The sequence below is a fragment of the Corythoichthys intestinalis genome, chromosome 17, assembly GCF_030265065.1.
Source record: "Corythoichthys intestinalis isolate RoL2023-P3 chromosome 17, ASM3026506v1, whole genome shotgun sequence".
NCBI lineage: Eukaryota > Metazoa > Chordata > Actinopteri > Syngnathiformes > Syngnathidae > Corythoichthys > Corythoichthys intestinalis.
Genome location: NC_080411.1, coordinates 13,839,728 through 13,862,520, shown reverse-complemented (window position 1 = coordinate 13,862,520; position 22,793 = coordinate 13,839,728). Strand labels below are relative to the sequence as shown.

At 40.3% G+C, this 22,793-nt stretch overlaps 1 protein-coding gene and 1 long non-coding RNA gene across 3 annotated transcripts in view; one reads left to right on the top strand and one right to left on the bottom strand.

Annotated features, from left to right (window-relative positions):
* The window catches only part of LOC130905997 (uncharacterized), a 25,734-nt gene extending 10,753 nt beyond the window's left edge, over window positions 1–14,981 (top strand). The window contains exons 2-4 of one of the 2 annotated variants that reach the window (XR_009061185.1): window positions 2,824–3,134; window positions 8,873–9,018; window positions 14,718–14,981. This is a non-coding gene — a long non-coding RNA (uncharacterized LOC130905997). Of the gene's footprint in view, window positions 1–2,823; window positions 3,135–8,872; window positions 9,019–9,093; window positions 10,626–14,717 lie in introns of those variants that run through there. The other variant, XR_009061186.1, reaches the window with a different exon arrangement.
* The window catches only part of zswim6 (zinc finger, SWIM-type containing 6), a 25,577-nt gene extending 2,784 nt beyond the window's left edge, over window positions 1–22,793 (bottom strand). The window contains exons 1-12 of the mRNA XM_057819827.1: window positions 22,026–22,793; window positions 16,991–17,347; window positions 16,747–16,895; window positions 16,523–16,673; window positions 12,943–13,110; window positions 8,863–9,024; window positions 4,531–4,677; window positions 2,855–3,169; window positions 2,620–2,755; window positions 630–784; window positions 370–542; window positions 217–298 (exon numbers count right to left, since the gene is read on the bottom strand). Coding sequence (XP_057675810.1) covers window positions 217–298; window positions 370–542; window positions 630–784; window positions 2,620–2,755; window positions 2,855–3,169; window positions 4,531–4,677; window positions 8,863–9,024; window positions 12,943–13,110; window positions 16,523–16,673; window positions 16,747–16,895; window positions 16,991–17,347; window positions 22,026–22,419 — 2,389 coding nt within the window. The 5' untranslated portion in view covers window positions 22,420–22,793. The remainder of the gene's footprint in view (window positions 1–216; window positions 299–369; window positions 543–629; window positions 785–2,619; window positions 2,756–2,854; window positions 3,170–4,530; window positions 4,678–8,862; window positions 9,025–12,942; window positions 13,111–16,522; window positions 16,674–16,746; window positions 16,896–16,990; window positions 17,348–22,025) is intronic.

Below are 22,793 nucleotides of genomic sequence, written 5' to 3'. Positions count from 1 at the left end.
ATCTAGAAAACACACCATGAGCACACCAGGGAACGCACCAGTAAGTGTCCAAGGAGCGTGCCCAGAGTGTTTACCCGTGAGATAACATGCACAGGAGTCCCCACTGTGCACATTTCAGGGAGTATACCAGAGTTTTCTCAGTGAATACACCAAAGAGTTTCCAAGGAATGGACAAAAGCTCACAAATGTCCTCCGTTTTTTAAAATGTCAACTTACCGACTGCAGTGGCGCACCTGACGAACCAGCGCACCTTCGCTCTTCTTTGCCAATGGAAAGTAGGCAGTGTCATTCTCATCACCTGCCAAAAGGCGTGAATTAGCAACGGATAATTTATGCAGCGGTTTCGTACCTGAAAAAAAATGCTCTCACCTGGAGGCCCAGCTCCAGAGACACTTTAAGCACCGTCAGATCCGGCCGGCCGTCAGTGAAAGCTATGTTGTAGGCGTGCTGGGCCAGCTTGAATATGTGCGAAGAGGAGTGGATGTTCTTCTGGATGGATTCCAGAACTGTTTGCAGTTTACAAGTCTTGCCTGATGACAAATCTATGTTGTAGGATGACACAATGGGGTCTCGAGCCTTATTATTTCAATTTCAAACAGGAAAGCTATTTTGTTAGCCGTACAACTTACCCCTGGCAGCAGTTAGCATAGCAGACGCCAGTTCGCACTGTTTCGACTCGATGTGGCTCAACGTGAACCAGCGTGGGTAACGATTGTCCTCCGACACCATATCACGCGACCGTGACAGGTCGCCGGAAGCCATGCTGGACTCCAGGACCGGTAGTCTGGAACAAACAAAGCGACATAATCAACAAAAGGCCCTTAGTAACTTTTGTAAGTGTACTGTACAGTCGTTCCTGGAACCAAAGGGAGCTGATCAACTACAACCCCTAGCAAAAACTATCGAAACAACACTCTAGGACGAGCACTCGCTCAGACATTTTATTATTTAGATCAAAATCAGATAAAATGCTTGAAAAAAAGTATGAATTAGTTCAAAAGTGCAACTCTTTAGCATTCAGAAACCCCAAAAGAAACGAATAAAAAACATTGTGGTGGTCAGTAAATTTTACTTTTATAGAGCAAGTGGAAATGAATATACAGTGGGGCAAATAAGTATTTAGTCAACCACCAATTGTGCAAGTTCTCCTACTTCAAAAGATAGAGAGGCCGGTAATTGTCAGCATGGGTAAACCTCAACCATGAGAGACAGAATGTGGGGAAAAAACAGAAAATCACATTTTTTTGATTTTTAAAGAATTTATTTCCAATTTAGAGTGGAAATTAAGTATTTAGTCACCAACAAACAAGCAAGATTTCTGGCTGTCAAAGAGGTCTAACTTCTTCTAACGAGGTTCCACTTGTTACATGTATTAATGGCACCTGTTTTAACTGATTATCGGTATAAAAGACACCTGTCCACAACTAGGGTTGTTCCGATCATGTTTTTTTGCTCCCGATCCGATTGCTTTTTTTTTGCTCCCGATTCAATTCCAATCATTCCCGATAATTTTTCCCGATCAAATACATTTTGGCAATGCATTAAGAAAAAAATGAATAAAACTCGGATGAATATATACATTCAACGTACAGTACATAAGTACTGTATTTGCTTATTATGACAATACATCCTCAAGATGGCATTTACATTATTAACATTCTTTCTGTGAGAGGGATCCACGGATAGAAAGACTTGTGACTTTGTATATTGTGACTAATTATTGCCATCTAGTGTATTTTTTGAGCTTTCAGTAAATGATACTGTAGCCATGCCCAAATGCATGATGGGAAGTGGAACCATGATTGTGCGTAATGCTACCAATTGATATATCTTCTCTGCGTTGGGAAAACACATAAGATGTTAAGAAAAAGATCAAATGCTACCTTGCTCCCCACATTTTTTCCCATGATATTTCTAATCGCAGGGAGAGGGATTGTAAGGCTTTAGCCAATTAAAAAAAAAAAGGCTCCAAAGGCTGCCAAAATTCACTCTACTCATTTTACGCTGCCTTTTATCTCTCTATATAGGTAAAACAGCGCCATTACAGATTGAGCGCGACAATGCGTGAGTGGCTCATGCAACGCATGCATTAATTGCGTTAAATATTTTTACATTTGTAAAAAAATTAATTACTGCCGTTATCGGGATAAATTTGATAACCCTACCTTAAGCCTAAACTAAAGACTCTGGATGAGTGTAACATATTATGTCTGTAACGTTAAATACAATTAGAAAACGATTTAATAAAAAAAAAAAAATATATATATATATATATATATATATATTATAAAAAAAGGCATGGCCGATATTTTTTTGCCGATTTCGATACTTTGAAAATTACGTGATCGGGATGCCGATCGATCCGGACATCTCTAATTAAAATAAAACAACATTTTTGCCTTAGAAGGCATTTAATGATAGCAATTATTTTACATTCACGTGAGTATGGAGTAATTTAGTACAAAGAGGGAGGAAAAATGTATATGTTAAGAAAAGAGAAACATGATTTCAGTACAGTGGAAATTGGTATCTGGAGGCAAAAATGGTATCGGTGCAATGCTAGTCTAAACACATGATATTTTAAAGATGTTTCCTGCTGTCTGTATGTTCTCCACTTACCTCATGGCCCTCAGTGCAATCTTGTAGGCCAGCTCAGGTTCAGAACTTAGCAGCGACGTGAAGAGTAATTTAGCTAAGTTGTGCATGGGGACACTCTCTCTATCCACCAACTCGCCTAGACCGCTATAAGGACCAGCTAGAATAAGACAGAAAACACGCATGTTCAGAATCTCCATTTCATTATTTCTGAAATTTCAATTTCAGAGCGAGTTCCGTATAGGAGAACTTGACTAACCCTCCAGCAAGATCTCCGCCTGGTTGCGGAAAACGTCGACCAGCCCGTACGACGCAAACTCCGACAGCTTGGCCAGCAGCTGCTCCTCGTTGCGAGACACTTTCTCCTGCGCGTAAAGACCGTCGGGCATGACCCTCTGCTGTCCCAGGCCGATCAGCGCCACCTCCGCAGCGAGCTCCTCCGTGTCCTCTACATCCAGGAACTCATCGTGAAGAATCTCCATCAGGGTGCTGTAGAGGGTCCCCACGGGGTCTAACGGGTGTCCCACCCAACCCTCCAGGTTGGTGACAGACGTCACACACTCGCGGAGCACCTCTGTGCATAAACAAAGCATGTTAAATGTCACTATGGTTATTTTATTGAATGATGAGTTCTTTATAACTAGACCAATTAGAGCTTTAATTAAAATATTATTCATATTTACTAAGGGTGTAACGTGGACGTATTGAACCGTTTCGGTTCGGTTCAGTTACATACCATTTTGCATTTATACACTTTTTACCTTCATACAATTAGCACATGCGAAGCGCTACGAATGGAACCAACTGTGGGTGTTTCGAAGTTTACAGTTTAGCTTCTTTATTTATAATTTTAAGATTTTTTAATTGCTACAATTATCGTATTGGCCCGAATATAAGACGGCCCTGATTATAAGACGACCCCCTCTTTTTCAAGACTCAAGCTTGAAAAAAAGACTTTTTGAACACCAAATTAATTTTGATACAGAAAATAATTACAGTACACCCGAAACAAATGATTGTCACAATATATTTGAGAGAAAAAGCATGTTTTGCCTCATTCAAATCTTAATATCTGAACATTTAAATATGTAAACTAAAGTGCAATCACATTCGTAAAAGGATGGCTTCTGGTTTTTGAAATATAAATAAACCAATCTATTGTGATAAAACAACAAAATTGCAATAACTGCATTAACCATCAAAGTGAAGTCTAACTAACTTTAGTAGGGCTGCAGCTATTGATTATTTTAGTAGTCGATTAATCGATGAACTAGTTAGTTCGAATAATCGGATAAGGAACATGAAAAATGAAAATACCTGAGCTGAGCCTAAAAACGATATTTTTTTAAAAAAAAAGGATCTATGTACAACAAAAGAACAATTGGCTAACTTACATAGCAAAAGTCAGCTAGCTTAGATGCTATAAAAAGCAATTTATTTATTTTTTTTAACAATGCTCTTAACAAATGGTTCAGATATATGTATATTCCCACAAAAACGGCTAAATATATCTATAAACTAAATTATGAATGCATTAAAAAACAGTACCTCAAACAACTTCGCTTATGTTGGTCTTAAAGAGCATACGACAGGAGAAAAAAAGTCTTAAATAGCATTATTATGTGAATTAGAATCATATTTTGAGACGATTCGACTATATACAACAATTTAGCAAAGAGCAGATGACGAGAAATTAGTCTTTTAATTTGCCGGTTAGCCACGCCTACCTTTATAGGGCTCTAGCGTCCCCAACAGGTGGATGACGTCAGCGGAGTCACGATTTTATCTGATTTAGTATGCAGCCCATTGAGAGGAATTTGAATTCTTTTAAAGCCGATCAATCAATTAAAATATGAAATGGATTGAACGTCCATAGGTGTTTTCAATAGCAATCCCCACCCTTAAAAAAACAACATATAAATAACAAGCACCGACCTTTCTTATGAGCGCGGAAAAACTCCAGCTGTTTGTGCTGCTGCCGTCGTATCGTGTTGACCACAGCCACGGCCAGCCGAAACGCCTCCTCGGGGTAGCCGTGAGAGCGCAGGGCATCCACGCGGGCGCACGCCGTGGGGACGTGTTCTGAAAATCAGAAACGGAATATTCTTTATTGACCGCGGATGTTAAAATACAAAAATATACATCATTTATTACAACAATACAATACATACAACAATCCGATGAGTAAATTAGGTGACAACTATTTTGTTAGACGATGAATCGTTTAAGGACATTGTGAACCTCGGAATTGGATGCCATTGACGGCGATTGACAAGCAATCCACTGGCAGCGATCAAACGATGCCGCAATTGACAATGAAAGAGAAATTGGTCAATCAATAATACCCATTTTTGATTTTTTTTAACTTCATTTATATATTTATTTCAGTGTTGTTTTCTAAATGTAACTCATAGCATTCTCATTCACGTTAGTATTAGGCTAATGCTAACGGCGAGCGTCCTCTTCCCATGGGCAACTTTTTTTCTTTTTTTTTTTTTTTTTTACATACAATTTTTGGTGTCCAAGTGAGTATAATTAATCAAAAATAATGTACCGTTTTCCTGCTGAGCGTGGAGCGTGTACAGTATATCCATCAAATTGGCGTTGTCCTTGTAGATGCTACAATATGTGCATGTCTGTCAATGTTTATTCGAAATACAGTAGTTGGAAACCTTTATTTCAAAGTCAGCAAACCAGCCGGATGTCTGTCATTTTGGAGCTGAAGCTTGCTGTCTAGCTAGGACTTAGCTCCAACATTTTGGTGAGGTAAGTTCAATTACATATAATTAATCCTGGGCGATATGACAAAAATTGATGTCACGGCAAAACATTTTCTTATCAGTCGATATCGATAATTATCACAATCATTTTTTTTTAGAGATGCGATCGATCGGGTCCGATCACGTCATTTTCAAAGTATCAGAATCGGCAAAAAAATATCGGACATGCCGTTTTTTAATATACTGTATATATATATTTTTTTAATTAAATAGTTTTCTAATTGTATTTAACGTTACAGACATAATATGTTACACTCATCCAGAGTCTTTAGTTTAGGCTTAAGGTAGAGTTATCAAATGTATCCCGATAACGTCGGTAATAATTTTTTAAAAAATGTATCACGTTAAAATATTTAACCCAATGAATGCATGCGCTGCACGACCCACTCACGCATTGTCGCGCTCCATCTGTGACGGCGCCGTTTTACCTACATAGAGAGCTAAAAGGCAGCGTAAAATGAGTAGAGTGAATTTTGGCAGCCTTTGGAGCCTTGTTTTAATAGGCTAAAGCCTTACAGTCCCTCTCCCTACGATTAGAAATATCGTGGGAAGCAATGTGGTGAAGCAAGGTAATAATTGATCGTTTTCTTAACACCTTATGTTATTTCCCAACGCAGAGAAGATATATCAATTGGTAGCACTACGCACAGTCATGGTTGCACTTCCCATCATGCATTTGGGCATGGCTACAGTATCATTTACATATAAATACGTTCAATTTTTAATTGCTTCAGTGTTTCCCGTGTGTGAAATGAAATAAACGATGCTCTCGCCATCTACCAAACATGCAATGCAGAAATTCCACGAGGCGTAAATAAAGCGTCCTCATTGAACACCACTAACCCAGCAGCCATTTAAAAATGCATCACGAAGATTTCTGGGACGAATACGAATAGCTGCTGCTAGCACGAATGCTAAAGCTATTGTAAACACAAATAAACTATAAAGGAAGCTATGGGGCTTGTGACGATACAGAGATGCTGCGGTCCTCCCGGAGTCGGGTTGTTTGGGAATGCAGCCCGAAGCGGGTGGTACAATCAGTCGTACACTGCACAAATCTGGCCTTTATGGAAGAGTGGCAAGAAGAAAGCCATTTCTCCAAGATATCGATAAAAAGTCTCGTTTAAAGTTTGCCACAAGCCATCTGGGAGACACACCAAACATGTGGAAGAAGGTGCTCTGGTCAGATGAAACCAAAATTTAACTTTTTGGCCACAATGCAAAACGATATGTTTGGCGTAAAAGCAACACAGCTCATCACCCTGAACACACCATCCCCACTGTCAAACATGGTGGCAGCAGCATCATGGTTTGGGCCTGCTTTTCTTCAGCAGGGACAGGGAAGATGGTTAAAATTGACGGGAAGATGGATGCAGCCAAATACAGGGACATTCTGGAAGAAAACCTGTTGGTATCTGCACAAGACCTGAGACTGGGACGGAGATTCATCTTCCAACAGGACAATGATCCAAAACATAAAGCCAAATCTACAATGGAATGGTTAAAAAATAAACGTATCCAGGTGTTAGAATGGCCAAGTCCAAGTCCAGACCTGAATCCAATCGAGAATCTGTGGAAAGAGCTGAAGACTGCTGTTCACAAACACTCTCCATCCAACCTCACTGAGCTCGAGCTGTTTTGCAAGGAAGAATGGGCAAGAATGTCAGTCTCTCGATGTGCAAAACTGATAGAAATATACCCCAAGCGACTTGCAGCTGTAATTGGAGCAAAAGGTGGCGCTACAAAGTATTAACGCAAGGGGGCCGAATAATATTGCATGCCCCACTTTTCAGTTTTTTATTTGTTAAAAAAGTTTAAATTATCCAATAAAATTTGTTCCACTTCACGATTGTGTCCCACTTGTTGTTGATTCTTGACAAAAAATTAAAATTTTATATCTTTATGTTTGAAGCCTGAAATGTGGCGAAAGGTTGCAAGGCTCAAGGGGGCCAAATACTTTTGCAAGGCACTGTAAATGAATAGATACATTTCTATGCATTTTAAGAGTTTTGGGGATGTCCCTTTTTTTCTCTGCCTGTACAGCTTTGGGCGTGAGGGGGAGTCCCATATTTCTTATTTCTTAAAGGTGGCAACCTTACCGATAGTCGACAAGTAGCTGTCTTCCGACATAGCCCGCCGGTCCGGCAGGCCGCCGCCGCCTCACCCTAAGCGGGCAGAGCAGAACCATGCACCGAATACGCCACAGCGAGCCGGCCGGGGCGGGCGGATATCCGGTACAAATTTAGCTGCCGCCGCCACTCCAGTTCAAGACAGAGGCTTGGCGCGGGTGCTAATTTGGCAGCCGGAGGGACTGAAGGGCACAGGCGGGAGTAAATTCCCGAATAACCCGATAGCCAAACCCCTGGATGAAAAAATAATGCAGTTTACACGACCACGATTTTTCGTGAAAGACCTGCCGATCGCATCAGTTTTACCACGGATATTTGGACAAGTGATGTCAAGTAAGCGTGTTTATCATGACGGCACAGTGGTTAGTTGATAATTGTAACATGCACCAAACCACACAAAGAAGTCATCCAGTCAGTAATGCATTCAGTACGCTTTAAATTTATGACGTCTTAATCAGATCATTCTTCTTAAATCTAGTCAAATAATTTTCCCCATCTTGTTTGAGTGTTGAAGACTAGTTAACAGATGAATGCGCCAGATTATTCTACTTACTTTAACTAAATATTGCCATTTGTTCTTAAGCCCAAACATCTAAAAAATAAGGTCATTTTTCACCTAAATCAATAAAAAATTGCTTTCAAATAATGTTTTGAACCATACATATTCTTGAATAAAGAACATTTCTGACTATTTTTTTTTTAGGATTATGTATAATCATTTATTGCTTAAAATAAGGCTGTTAAGCTTATTTTCAGCTGGCTATTTTTCTTCAAGAAATCTGAGTGAAATATACTTGAAGTGCTGGCAGTTAATTTCACTTATTTCCAATATATTTACACTGAAAACAAGGGAATTTAATTAGTTTTAAGGAGTTGTTTTTGCTGTGTAGTAATGTTATACATTATTAATGGCTTACTTTTAAAGCCATTTTTGTGCAACTTACGTATTTACTCTGTAAGTAATTGTTGCCAAAAGTTTACCATTACACAATGTCAGACAATCTGTCTTCATTTAGATGTTGGAATTTACTACTTGTTCACATTTGATGTTGAAAAAAAAAGAGCAATAATATTTTTGCACAGTAATATTTTCTCTTATGTATACTTTAAAATTTTACATAAATCTTAATAGAATTATCGGCTTGACATCGGTTGGAACGAGGAGGAAATTATCGGTTATCGGTATCGGCTGAAAAATGCATTATCGTGCCTCACTAGTTAATTTATTTATTAATTTACGCGAACATTCGGGTTACCTAGCCACCGTAGGAACGGAACTCGTTTGTAACCCGGGGACTACCTGCAATGCTTTTTGGCAGCTTTATATCATTTTAGTTCAACTCTATGATTTATCTCACCCTGCCACAGTGGCCGCCCTTGGCTGTCAAAGAGCTCCGAGTTGTCGTGGCGAGAGCAATCGGCGTAGCGGTCCTCGGTGAGGATGCGTTGCAGGTGGGGGTCCTGCCAGTTCAGGGAGCAGGCCTCTATGGCTCTTGTGAAAACAGTTCGCTGAGGTGAGTCTGAATGGGGACGGAGTAAAGCCAATTAGCAATAGCAATGCCGTCATCAACAGTTTCATTCATTGACAGTGTTTTTCTTCTGTGGGATTTCACCTCCCAAGCCTGCTTAAATGTGAAAAAACAAGTGCTAGTGTGCTACTACGGGCCGAAGGCTGCCCTCCACTGGCTAACTTGTAACCTACAGGCAATAGGTCCACAATTAATTTGCCTCGCTGGGCAGTCGGGCTGCAGCTATTAAAGGGAATAGTTATCTTTCTCGCACACACCATATAACTGTTTGCATTACTCTAACACACTTAATATAAACAATCAGGGAATAGTACCGTTTCTCATATGTACTGTAGGATTGTTTGTAGAGGTGGGAATCTTTGGGCACCTAACGATTCAATTGCGATTCAGAGACTCCGATTCGATTATAAATCGATTATTGATGCCCCCCTCCCCCCCATTTTAAAAAATGTTTTGTATATTTGTTCCAAAATTGTTCAAAAATCCTCTCAGGCTAAATAAACCAAACTACTATTTTAGTATCAAGTTACCGGTTAAAAACAGTAAATAAAATACTCAAGTCCCCATTCTGTATCAGCAGCTTTAAACCACATTCAATTAATTTAATGTTGTGAATCAACCATTAAAGTTGTTAAAATTGCGCCCGTTATTCCATAATTTCCCTCATGTCTACTTTCGACATGTGAAAGTTTTAAAACTGTTTGATCATTTAAAGATAGATTCAAGTCAAGATTTTGCCGATTTAGGGGTATTTTAGATAAAAAGTAATTAGGTTCCCTACAACAGTGCCTTCTAGAGAAATCTACTGCTTTAAGATGGCGCCTGTTTACTAGCGCGGGAAAGTCTGTCATTTCACATCTAGTCTAGATATATGTGATATCTACCATAGCCGTATGTTTGTAGCAACTAGAACTGGGCGCTGTTTGTAGCGGCTGACGGCCACAGTCAGGTATTGTTTTTTTTTTTTTTTTTACCTAGCGGCATTAGCTGCACATGATATTTACTCTCGTTCCATTCCTCGTTGCGCCCCAAAGACCGCGCGGTGCGCTGAGTGTGTTGTACTTCCGCTTTACCTGGTATAATTCAATAATCGGAATTTGGATGGTTGTGAATCATTCTCGAATCTTCCACGGCCGAATTGCGAATAATCTAAGAATTGGAAATTTTGCACCCCTCTAATTGTTTGTACTACTCTAACACACCTAATATAAAATAAATAGCACACCATAGTTTAATGAAAAGAAGCAGAATAGATACACAACGCCATCTTATCACAGAAGCCCAACATGTGCGTCACGAGCAAGATTGACGCACCAACTCTCGCAATCATTTCTCCCGGCCACTCCAAAGACAAAGAGCAGGGCGCTTTGTCCTAAAACAAGTAGCGTCTCGCCCAGCCTGGGTAATAAGTTGATAGTGGGCGATTGGGACGTCAAGACCAGCGTCGGTCGCTGTGGCAACCACGTCCCAGCCATGAACGATGATGCACGAACCTAACCGCCCAAAACCGGCCACAGAGGGATGACCCCAAGACAATACCCAGCCACACCGTCGGCCCAGCCCATTCGACCGCAGCTTTCAAAAAGACTGGACACCGAGATAACAAACTGTTCGCTGCTCGGAAACATTTCTATGTAGCCTTGTTTTGGATCCAGCATTGTTCCTCCGTCGTCTGTTTTGCCTTGTTTTTTGAACACTGTCAACAAATAAATTGTCAACCTGGTTTCGATAAGCCTTCTTCAGATTTTTGAAACATGGAGTCAGTAAAAAAGGTTAACACAAGAGGGGAACGCGCGGAATGTCGGCCCCCATCTGTTGGCTTGCGGGGCGGTGCCAGCGGAGCAGCACTTCCTTCGGCTGGCGGTGTTTCCGCGGCTTGGCGGGGGGGGGGGGGGGGGGGGGGTGAATTCCTTCACTATCAATTATTTTAGGAGTTGATTAATCAATCAACTAGTTAGTTCCAATAATCGAGTATGGTAATCGGATTAGGAACATTTAATGCGTTGCAGAATACATTTAGGACATGTAAAACAAAGGCTTGCCTAGATTGCACTTTCAAAAGAGTATTAAAGGTGAATGCAAAATAAAATTCTCGAGTGTTTCTTCAAACTATGCAGATTCGTACTTTCATTTAAAAATATATTAAAATATCTGAGCTTAGTCTCAAACGGTACACAAAAAAATGAGGATGTAAGTACAACAAAAGAACAATTGGTTAACATAGCAAAAGTCAGCTAGCTTAAATGCTATAAAATGCAAACGTTTTTTACGATGCCTTTAACAAATTGTTCAAACACGTATTCCCACAAAAAACAGCTAAATATACCTATAAACTAAATTACGAATGCATAAGAAAAAACATTAGCTCCACCAAAAACTTAACTCATGTTGGTTTTAACAAGGAGCAGCTGGATTCAACCATTTGAAAAGTTATGTCATATTCATTATTAATACTAGAAGTCAATGTATCCACCCAAATTAATGAAACTAAATACAAACACCTTTAAAAAAAACCATTACAATGCCACTTTATAAACAAATACTCAAAGCAGCAAAATTCAATTTGAAGCTTTTTTCTAATTGAATAACTCAAGTTAATCGAATAATCGTTGCAGCACAACGGGGCACTATGATAAACTGTCATAATTAGAGATGTCGATCGGGTCCGATCACGTCATTTTCAAAGTATCGAAATCGGCAAAAAAATATCGGACATGGCTTTTTTTAATATATATATATATTTTTTAATTAAATCATTTTCTATTTGTATTTAACGTTACAGACATAATATGTTACACTTATCCAGACTCTTTAGTTTAGGCTTAAGGTAGGGTTATCAAATTTATCCCCATATCTGCGGTAATTAATTTTTAAAAAAATGTATCACGTTAAAATATTTAATGCAATTAATGAATGCGCTGCACGACCCACTCACGCATTGTCGCACTCAATTTGTAATGGCACCGTTTTACCTATATAGAGAGCTAAAGGCAGCGTAAAATGAGTAGAGTGAATTTCCCAATGCAGAGAAGATATATCAATTGGTAGCACTAAGCACAGTTATGGTTGCACTTCCCATCATGCATTTGGGCATGGGCATGGCTAGAGTATCATATACTGAAAGTTCAACAAATACACTAGATGGCAATATTTAGTCACAATATACAAAGTCACATTTATCCTTTAAGAATTACAACTCTTTCTATTCGTGGATTCCTCTCACAGAAAGAATGTTAATAATGTAGATGCCATCTTGAGGATTTATTGTCATAATAAAGAAATACAGTACTTAGGTACTATATGTTGAATGTATATATTCGTCCGAGTTGTATTCATTTTTTTCTTAATGCATTGCCAAAATGCTTATGACCGGGAAAAAATATCGGGAATGATTGGAATTGAATCGGGAGCAAAAAAAAAGCAATCGAATCGGGAAATATCGGGATCGGCAGATACTCAAACTAAAACGATCGGATCGGGAGTAAAAAAAACATGATTGGAACAACCCTAGTCCTAATCATCTTCATTTTCGACCTCGAATTGAATTCTAGAAAATTTTGCTGTTTTTGCAAAGAAAAAAATTGGTAATTTGTTTTTGCACCATGTTAACAACTTCTCTGTCAACGTTCCAATAGGACCTTATCCAACGTAACCTGGTACCAAACAAAGTGTCAGGTGGTGACCATGTTATTATTTAAAAAAAAATAAAAAACTTTTCAACATATGTATAATCCCCAAAGTTAAATGAACTCGCTTGATTTATTAAGAAAACAAAAAAAAAACTTTTTCCTCCCCAACACCAGGAGGTGCTGCTGCACCCTCAGCACCACTGTTCCAGACTTGAAAATTAGTGTCCACAAGAACCACAACCTGCAATGAAAAACAATGATTCAAGAGGTGAGTTCTAACCAGGATTGGCGTTCTGTCCTTGCTGTGTGGCGTCGAGGTTGCCGAGCTGGTTTCCCTCCTCCAGGGGGCACACATCCATGCCGTTCCAGCGGCGAAGCTGCCTCAGCCATGATGACTTCTGATCTGACTTACAGTGCGGGTTGAGGACGACACACATCCACAGCACCCCTGTGGCAACAAACATGTTATTACAAACTTCCCCTCATAACGTTCATAAAAGCACTAGCTACCGTATTGGCCCGGATATAAGACAGTGTTTTTTGCATTGAAATAAGACTGAAAAAGTGGGGGTCGTCTTATATTTGCGGTCTAGACATTATACCCATTCACGACGCTAGAGGGCGGCAGATATCATTAAAGCGATGTTCTGTCATGACAGATCTCAGCTACTACTCTCAAGTTTAACCAGTGTTTTTGCTCTTTACCTAAACGTTTTATCCGATTACGCTATTAATCGATGGAAATTTCAGTACGATACTCGATTACTAAAATATTCGATAGCTGCAGCTAGAGCTGAAACGAATACTCGAGCAACTCGAGTTTAAAAACTGATCCGAGTAATTTTATTCACCTCGAGTAATCGTTTATTTTGACAGCTCTAAGCATCACGTTTTGCTCGGACTACTTTTAATGCGGGACAACGCGCTGATGTCACGTGCGTAGAGGAAGAAGCAAAAAAAAAAAAAAACAAACACTGCAGCCGACAACCGCTACAAACGACGCCGACATTGCTAAATACTAGCCCGCTCATGCTACGTTAGTGGCAGCTAGCGTCCAATGAGTCTCATAGAGATCACATTTATGTTGAACTAGATGCGCAGTGACAGACTAGGCCGCGTCTGGGCAGCGTTAGCAAACAGCCGCCATCTTAAAGCAGTACAGCGCTAAACGCTAATAAAGAGCGCTAAGCGCTAATATATAAGATTAACGTTACTGTCACTACTAGCTCACCTTACGTTAGCACTGCGGAGGGCTAGGTTTCAATTAATTAAGACCGCTTTCGATGCGTGGCTAACGTGTCTTACATACAGGCTTTAACATAACATAGCGTTGTGGAGTGATGAGGGTATCAAATAAAAACTCAATAATGCTAACTATCAATTTTAGCTCAGTAGTCATTGCTGGATAAAACACCAAGTAGCACTAGTCCCTAATGTGCTCCAATACAGCCTGTATCATGCATTTATTTTGAACAGTGAAAAACTCACAATCCTATCAGGACTTACAGTTTAGACTAACTTAAAACTTAACTAGAACTTAAAAATGGCTTGACACAAATAGAAATTTAATTGAAAAACGTGGGAAAAAATCCTAACTTTTAAGTGATGTGTGTTATCAAGCGTAAAGGCATTTTTAGGTGTGTTTATATATATATATATAATATATATACATTTTTAAATAAGATCTAAAGGTTTTTTGAGTGAAAGCAGTGAATTAGTCATTTTTTAAAATTCTAGTTACATCTGAGATGCAATTGTTGGCTGTTTTCAACAATATACATAAAAAATAAAGACATTGATTGACTGAAAATGATAAAATGTCTTGTTTTCTCATGTATATCTATAATTGCTCTTAACCTAAAAATATATTTGTTTTATTCGATTACTCGATTAATCGATAGAATTTTCAGACGATTACTCGATTACTAAAATATTCGATAGCTGCAGCCCTAGCTGCAGCCCTAGTAAGACAGTTCGTTTATTCAAAACCAGAGCATTCACAGTCACTCTTTCCAATTTTCGAGGCATTTAAAGGTCACTTTCTGTTCATTTTAGGGTATTTACAGGTCACTTCCTGTTGAGTTCGAGTCACTGCCTATTCATTCCCGGGTAAATTCCTCCTTTCTCTGGTGGCCAAGTCAAAGTCCAGACTTGGAGCCCCTTGAGATGCTGTGGCATGACCAAAAGACAGTGATTCATGCCAGATATCCCAGGAATCTGACTGAACTACAGTAGTTTTGTAGAGAAGAATGGGCTGAAATTAGTCCTGATCGATGTGCCAGACTGATCTGCAGCTACAGGAGGCGTCTGGTTTGAGGTTATTACTGCCGGGGGGGAGGGGGGGGGGGCACAAAATATTAAACATGATGGGCACTTACTTATTTTTCCCCATTCTGTCATTTTTTGCATTCTATCCTCACTAAAATATGAAAACCTATAAATGTTTGGGTGCTTTTATTTAAAGCAGACATTGTTTTTTCATCTGTGTGATTTTGACAAAGATCAAATCACATTTGATGGTGATTTTATGCAGAAATGAAATTCCAAAAAGGTTCTGATACTTTTTCATATCATTGTAGCCACCCAAATCAATAAAACTAAATGTAAACACTTTCAAAACAAACCATTAAAACGCCACTCTAATTAAACTAATCCTCTAAGCAGCAAAATTTGATCCAAAGATTTTTTTCCTAATCGAATTAATCGAGATAATCAATTAATCGTTGCAGCACTAGTACCAAGAGGTTCCCACCCCTATTATAGTCAGGCATAATCACACCTGAGATTTGCATTTGCAACGAGATACATTTTGAATTTTTTTTTTATTCCCATTACAAGTGAATGGGCAAGTTTTTGTCACATTTCCGGGGAACCGTCAATTTTTTTCAAATTCTGTATAACTTTTATGCCCCTCACTGTCCCGGAATTTATTATGCCCAAATTGTGTGATTTGGTCAAAACTTGAAGGACTAGATACATTTTGAAACTTTTCTTTTTTTCCCCATTTAAAATGAATGGGCAAGTTTTTGGCAAATTTCCGGGGAACCTTAATTTTTTTCCAAATTCTATGTGTAACTTTTATGCCCTTCAACGTCCTGGAAATTTTGATTCTCAAATTGTGTGATTTGGTCAAAAATTGTAGGATTAGATACATTTTGAAACTTTTTTTTTCTTCATTAAAACGAATGGGCAAGTTTTTGGCAAATCTCTGGGAAACGCTACATTTAAAAAAAAAAAAAAATTCTCTGTGACTTTTAATTCCCCTCGCCGTCCCGGAATTTGTGATGCCCAAATTGTGTGTTTTGGTCAAAAATTGAAGGACTAGATACATTTTGAAACTTTTCTTTTTTTCCCCATTAAAAATGAATGAGCAAGTTTTTGGCAAATTTCCGGGGAACCGTAAATTTTTTCCCAATTCTGTGTCTAACTTTTATGCCCTTCACCATCCTGGAATTTTTGATTCTCAAATTGTGTGATTTGGTCAAAAATTGTTGGACTACATACATTTTGAAACTTTTTTTTCCTTATTAAAAATGAATGGGAAAGTTTTTGGCAAATTTCCAGGGAACCGTAAATTTTTTCCAAATTCTGTATACAACTTTTATGCTCCTAACCGTGCCTGAATTTTTGATACCTAAATTATGTAATTTGGTCAAAAATGGTAGGACTAGATTTTTTTTTTTGGAAAATTGCCGTTTGCGGCGCAACGGAAAATTTTTCGGAGCCGTTTGAAAAATTCCCTGCGTCGCGCGAAAATTCCGGACGTGTCGATACTCGAACGGTGCCGATCGGTCAAACGGCGCCAAAGAAATCCCATTCAAAAAAAAAAAAAAAAACAGAATAACACTATCTCGGTCTACCGAGTTCATCCCAAAGCTGCCTGTACTTGTTGGTCATGGTGTTCCCATTTTGGCGCCACCCCGCCAGTCGAGGGTCCCCTATGAACTGCTCGGTGATCAGCGTCAACATGCGGGCGCCGTTGGAGTCTCGCATCTTCAGCATGTCTCTAACCTGCGGCAATTGTGTGTAAACATGTCGGAATGGAAGAGCGGGTCGTTTTTCTAGATGAGTGGGAGGAGCTTGCCTTGCTGAATAGACGGTAGTGCTCACTGCCAGAATCGTCGTAACCGCCCTGACACAGGAAGCGCTCGACTTCATCCCGGACTCGATCCTCGTCCAGATGCCAGCAGCTGTCGTCGTCTACGCTGGCCCCTGCCGTCGGGTCGGGGGCGCCTGTTTGTGGGGACAATTCATCGGAAGGTCACGCGAGTTACTGAAAAACAGCTTTCGATGGCGCTAGTCACAGTTCGAGTTGACCGGCCTCTCACCGTGCACCCGGTTAATCTCAGAGTTCTGCCCCAGGATCTCGTCGGCAAGCTTCTGCGCAATGGGCAGCACTTGGTTGGGGTGCACCGTGATCAGGTACTGGACCAGCTTCTGCAGCTGGTCGCGGTTCATCTGGAAGAGCGTCTCCGAGATGGGCAGCCGTAGCTCGACCAGCTCGGGGCTGCGAATGCGGTACAGCGCCAGCGCCACCACGTGGGCGCAGTAGAAGATCTCCTTGTCTTCGCAGGAGCACGTCACCGACGTGATCTTGCAGCGATCGAAGCTGACGCTGACGGTGCACGGCCCGTCGTAATCCAACATCGTCGGCAGCTCTCGCACCGTGCCGCTCAGGCGAAAGCCTGTGTGGACATGAAAAAGATTATGTTTTTAAAATGTTTTTTTAAACGTTTTGATTGATAGGTTGACATTGACGCCGATAGAGGTCCAATCCACTTTGAATGGGAGGTCTGTCAGATTGGATTGGACGTCTATCGCCCTCAATGGCAGTGAAACATGATTACTTAACAACAGCCTTCCTTGATGAAGTGGATTTGATGTCTATAACTAGAAACTGCCTTTTTGGAGAAATTGCGATGGTAGCTTAGCTGTGATGGTTGGAATATCGGGTCAGTTCCTGTTAATTTGGGGACATTTCAGAGGCACATTCTGTCAATATCAGGTCACTTCGTGTTGATCGGTGGATATTTCAGGGTCACCTCCCGTTGATTTGGGGGACATTTCAGTGTCACCTCCTGTTGACTTGGGGGACATTTCAGGGTCACCTCCTGTTGACCGGGGTGACATTTACGGGTCACCTCCCATTGACCGGGGGGACATTTCAGGCTCACCTCCCGTTGACCGGGGCACACTTCAGGGTCACCTATCGTTGATCGATAGACACTTCAGGGTCACCTCCCGTTGATTTGGAGGACACTTCAGGGTCACCTCCCGTTGATTTGGGGGACACTTCAGGGTCACCTCCCGTTGATTTGGGGGACACTTCAGGGTCACCTCCCGTTGATTTGGAGGACACGTCAGGCACACCTCCCGTTGATTTGGAGGACACGTCAGGCACACCTCCCGTTGATTTGGAGGACACTTCAGGGTCACCTCCCGTTGATTTGGAGGACACTTCAGGGTCACCTCCCGTTGATTTGGGGGACACTCAGGGTCACTTCCCGTTGATTTGGGGGACACTTCAGGGTCACTTCCCGTTGATCGGTGGACATTTCTGGATGACTTCCTTTTGATTATTGGACATTTCAGGGTTACCTGTCGTTGACTAGGGGGACATTTCAGGGTTACCTCTCATTGATTTGGGGGACATTTCAGGGTTACCTCTCATTGATTTGGGGGACATTTCAGGGCTACCTCTCGTTGATTTGAGGGACATTTCAGAGTTGCCTCTCGTTGATTTGGGGGACATTTCACGGTCACTTGCCGTTGATCGGTGGACATTTGAGGGTCACTTCCCGTTGATCAGTGGACATTTCAGTTTATGATGGTCTTATGACAGTTTTATGGCTCCACTGTAAAATACAGTGTTACCAAATACCATTGCTAGCAATTCATGAAAAAACTGGAACAGTAACTGAAGAAATATTTAACACAGAACATGAGTTTTGATTGTTATTTTAATCTGTAGCGCTGCAATGCATGCTAGGAGGCATGTTGGATGACAACAGTGTTGACAGCAGGTGGCAGCAGAGGTTGACTGTCTCCCCCAAGGAAACAGTGATAACCAAATGAAGTTTCTTGAAGCAATGAAGCTTTGAAACTTTCATGGTGGTTCATTTGGTCTTAGTCTTATGATGCCACCGTCAAATAAAGTTTTACGGGTTAATATCTTTTTGTGTAAATACCCCATAATACAGTGAGGACAGCTGCAGCATATAGTACAGTGTGGTTTATCTATGAACAAGTGGCATTTTCGTGTCGAATTTGGTGGGTGGTGGCTTATAGTCAGGTGCGCCTTATAGTCCAAAAAATACAGTACATGAATACAGAATGAGCACACTAGCAAGCCTATTCTAAACTTATAACCGGCAAATCAAACTTCAGTTTTTGGCATCGCTCACTAATAGGTGTGGGACAATATTTCAAAAAGGTGATATATCGCGATCTTACAGAAGTATCGACTACATTGGTAACCTTTTGGGATACAAAGCATCGTCATATAGCACCCTTTTGATATATTGTCTTACACCCTATTTGATAACAGTAAAAAGATTAACAGAGCTCCATCAAGAAAATAAAATTCAACTTGGAAACGATTCTAATCGTTTCCAGTGAACTCCCATGGAAAGTTTCCGACTTTTCTTTACGAGCCAATTCAGAGACGTGTAGTAGGCGGCATTAGCATTCCAATGAAGCGTGTGGAGTTCAATGGGATTACAGGCCCTGAGGTGTACGACTGTGTAGAAGGTTTTTGGGTGGGGCAGATCGTTAAAAGAAATGACATCAACTGAGGATGGAATAGCCTGAAAGCAATTGTTATTGAAAGCACCTATTGAAAGCAATAGATGTCCAATCCATTTCAACTGAGAAGTGATTTCCAGCCCCTCCCGGTTGAAATGGATTGGACGATTGACATCAATAGCACCTAAAGAGTTAAGCTATATGAGTTCACTTCTTCTAAATCAAAGGTTTTGAGACACTTTCTCACTCAACTGAATAGTGAAAAGTCCCAGAATTTATGACTATGGATGTACAGTAGTGCTCCATGAACCATATGATGTATACATATAGTGATCCCTAGCTACTTCGCGTTTCAAACTTCGCACCCTCAGTCCATCGCAGATTTTTTTTTTCAATAAAAAAAGATTAACGCCGCAACAATTAATCGATTAACTCGAGTAATTCGATTAGAAAAAAAAGCTTCGGATCAAATGTTGCTGCTTCAAGGGTTTGTTTAATTAGAGAGGCGTTGTAAGGTTAGGGTTTGTTTTTAAAAATGTTTGCATTTAGTTTTATTAGTTTGGGTGGATACAGTGCCCTCTAGTGGCATTAGTGAATATGGCATTACTCATTTAACGTGGCTGAATCCAGCTGCTCCCTGTTAAGCCCAACATAAGGTATGCTTATGTCTGAGCAAACATGTTTTTTAATGCGTTCGTAACTTAGTTTATAGGTAAATTTTGCAGTATTTGAGGGAATATGTGTTTGAACCATTTGTTAAGAGCATTGTAAAAAAAAAAAAAAAAAAAAAAAAGTTAGCATTTTATAGCATTTAAGCTAGCAGGCTTTTGCTATGCAAGTTAGCCAATTTTTCTTTTTTTGTACTTAGATCCTCATTTATTTTTTTATACCGTTTGAGGCGCAGCTCAGGTATTTTTTATGTCCCTTATCCAATTACTCAATTATTCAAACTAACTAGTTCATTTACTACTGTACCTCCAGTCAAAATTAATTGGATGTCTACCGCCATCAACGGCAGCCAGCCAAACAAACAAAAGTGGAAGTTTCTGAGGTTACCAGTGAAATCACAAAACAATTTAATTTACAGGTATATTCAGCAGTTTTTTTGTGAGAAAATGTGTGTGAACAATTCATTAAGAGCATTGTGTATTTTAAAAAAAAAAAAAAAAAAGTTAGCATTTTATAGCATTTAAGCTAGTAGACTTTTGCCATGCAAGTTAGCCAAGTGTTGTTTTGTTGTACTTAGATCCTCATTTATTTATTTTGTATACTGTTTGAAGCTAAGCTCAGGTATTAGAATTTATTTTTAAATAAAAGTGCAATTCTGCATAGTTTGAAGAAACACTAAGGAATTTTATTTTGTATTCACATTTAATGCTCTTTTGAAAGTACATTTAATATGTTGCGGAATAAATTTTAGGAGATGTAAAACAAGGGCTTGCTGAGATTGTACTTTTGAAAGAGCATTGAATTGGAATACAAAATAAAATTCCCGAGTGTTTCTTCAAACTATGCACTTTCATTTAAAAATAAGTTAAAATACCCAAGCTTAGCCTCAAACACTACAAAAAATTAATGAGGATCTAAGTACAACAAAATAACAATTGGCTAATGTGCATAGCAAAAATCCGCAAGCTTAAATGCTATAAAATGCAAACTTTTTTTAAAAAACAATATTCTTAACTAATGTGATTACTCGATTATTTGAACAAACTCTGTGTTAGACCAATCGATTACTAAAATATATGTAGTACAATAAAAAATATAAAATTGAAAAAAAGCTTTTCATGTAAGCTAAATACATTTTAAAACTTTTGTTTCCCTGGAAAATCGGCGTTTATGCACGAACGGAAAATTTTTACGGGGCCGTTTGAAAAATTCCCTGCGTCGCACGAAAACACCGTTCGATACTTGAATGCTGCTGATCAGTTAAATGGTTCGGGCTGTGTGGCGCGCCTAAAAAACACGGAGAAGATATTGAATAATACGATTAATAAAGTTGCAGAACAACACTATCCTAGCCGATGCCAAGGCAAAGACCCAGATAATAAGCGCCGCCTGTACTTCGCGGATTTTTTTATTTTCGCAGGGGGGTGGGTACGATTTCACCGCGAAAAACGAGGGATGAAGGTTCATATATATACACACACACACACACACACACTTTATATATTGAGAATTATTGGGTACGCTACTACTCTTTTTTAGTCCCATTGACAATGATGGAGTCATGTTGCCGATTTGTATCCTTTTAAACGAGTTTGTCACGACTCACTTGAACTGGGAGGGATGGCAGCGAATGAAGGTATATTCACTGCCGGTTTGGATTGGACGTCTATCGCCGTCAATAACAACCAAAAGTACAGTACTGTGAACACAAACAAAAGGTTCTTTTTTTCAGCCGTCTGCTGTGAAATTTCATGAGCTTAGCAATAAGATTTTCGTCAATTCCATTTCAAATGGATTGGACGTCCATCGTCGTCAGTGGAGGCCAATGAGTTGCAATATGACTGCAAAGAGCCTGAAAGTAGAAGGTGCTGACAATCTTTCCATTGTCGTTTCTCTCGGTCTTTACTTGACATAAAGTCTATTAAAAAAATAAAAAAAAATTGAACTCACCCACTTGTAGAACATTATCGACGCAATCTTCCTCCACTAGAGCGACTCCGCGGCGGAAAGGCACCGGACTCGCGTCGTCTTTCTCCGGGTCGTAATCTTCCTCCGCCTCGCTTCCGAACGACGAATACACGCTGATTTCTTGCTCGCTTCTCGGGAAAGACCAGTACAAAATCCGTCGTTGTACAGGCTCCGGAATCCGCTGGAAACCTTCCTCCACCCGCTGAAAGGGCAACTTTTCCGCCACCCGCCTGGCCGCGATATCCAGCAGCGACTCCGGGCGCTGCGTGTTGGCCGCCGAGGGAGCCCAAGCTTCGGCTTCGGCGAGCTGGCCTGGCCGGCACACCGACCCGTAATCCGTCCGACAGCAGAGCCGCTTGGCTGTGTGCTCCTCCATGCTAGCTCCACACAAGTCAACGCGGAAGCGAGAATGTTTACCACCGCTGCTCGGTTGTTCACCGAAACATCCTCTCGAGAAACTCGTGGGAGGTTGGCCTTCCGCAGGCTTGTCTATCTTTAGTTGACAAATGAAAAGAAGGCGGGTCCCCGGTCCTCAGACAGTGAGTGGAGCCTCGTGGTTGTGCATCAGAGGGAGGGGAAAGGGGATGGACCAAAACGTAGAACCGCCCATGTGGCGTTTGGGGACTCGCTGGAATGTCGGAACATTTCAAAACAGCACATTATTTGTTACTACACTTACCCCTGCACTTACCCAAGAGATAATAGTTTTGAAACGGAATTATAATAAATTCTATAATTCTTTATGCTAGG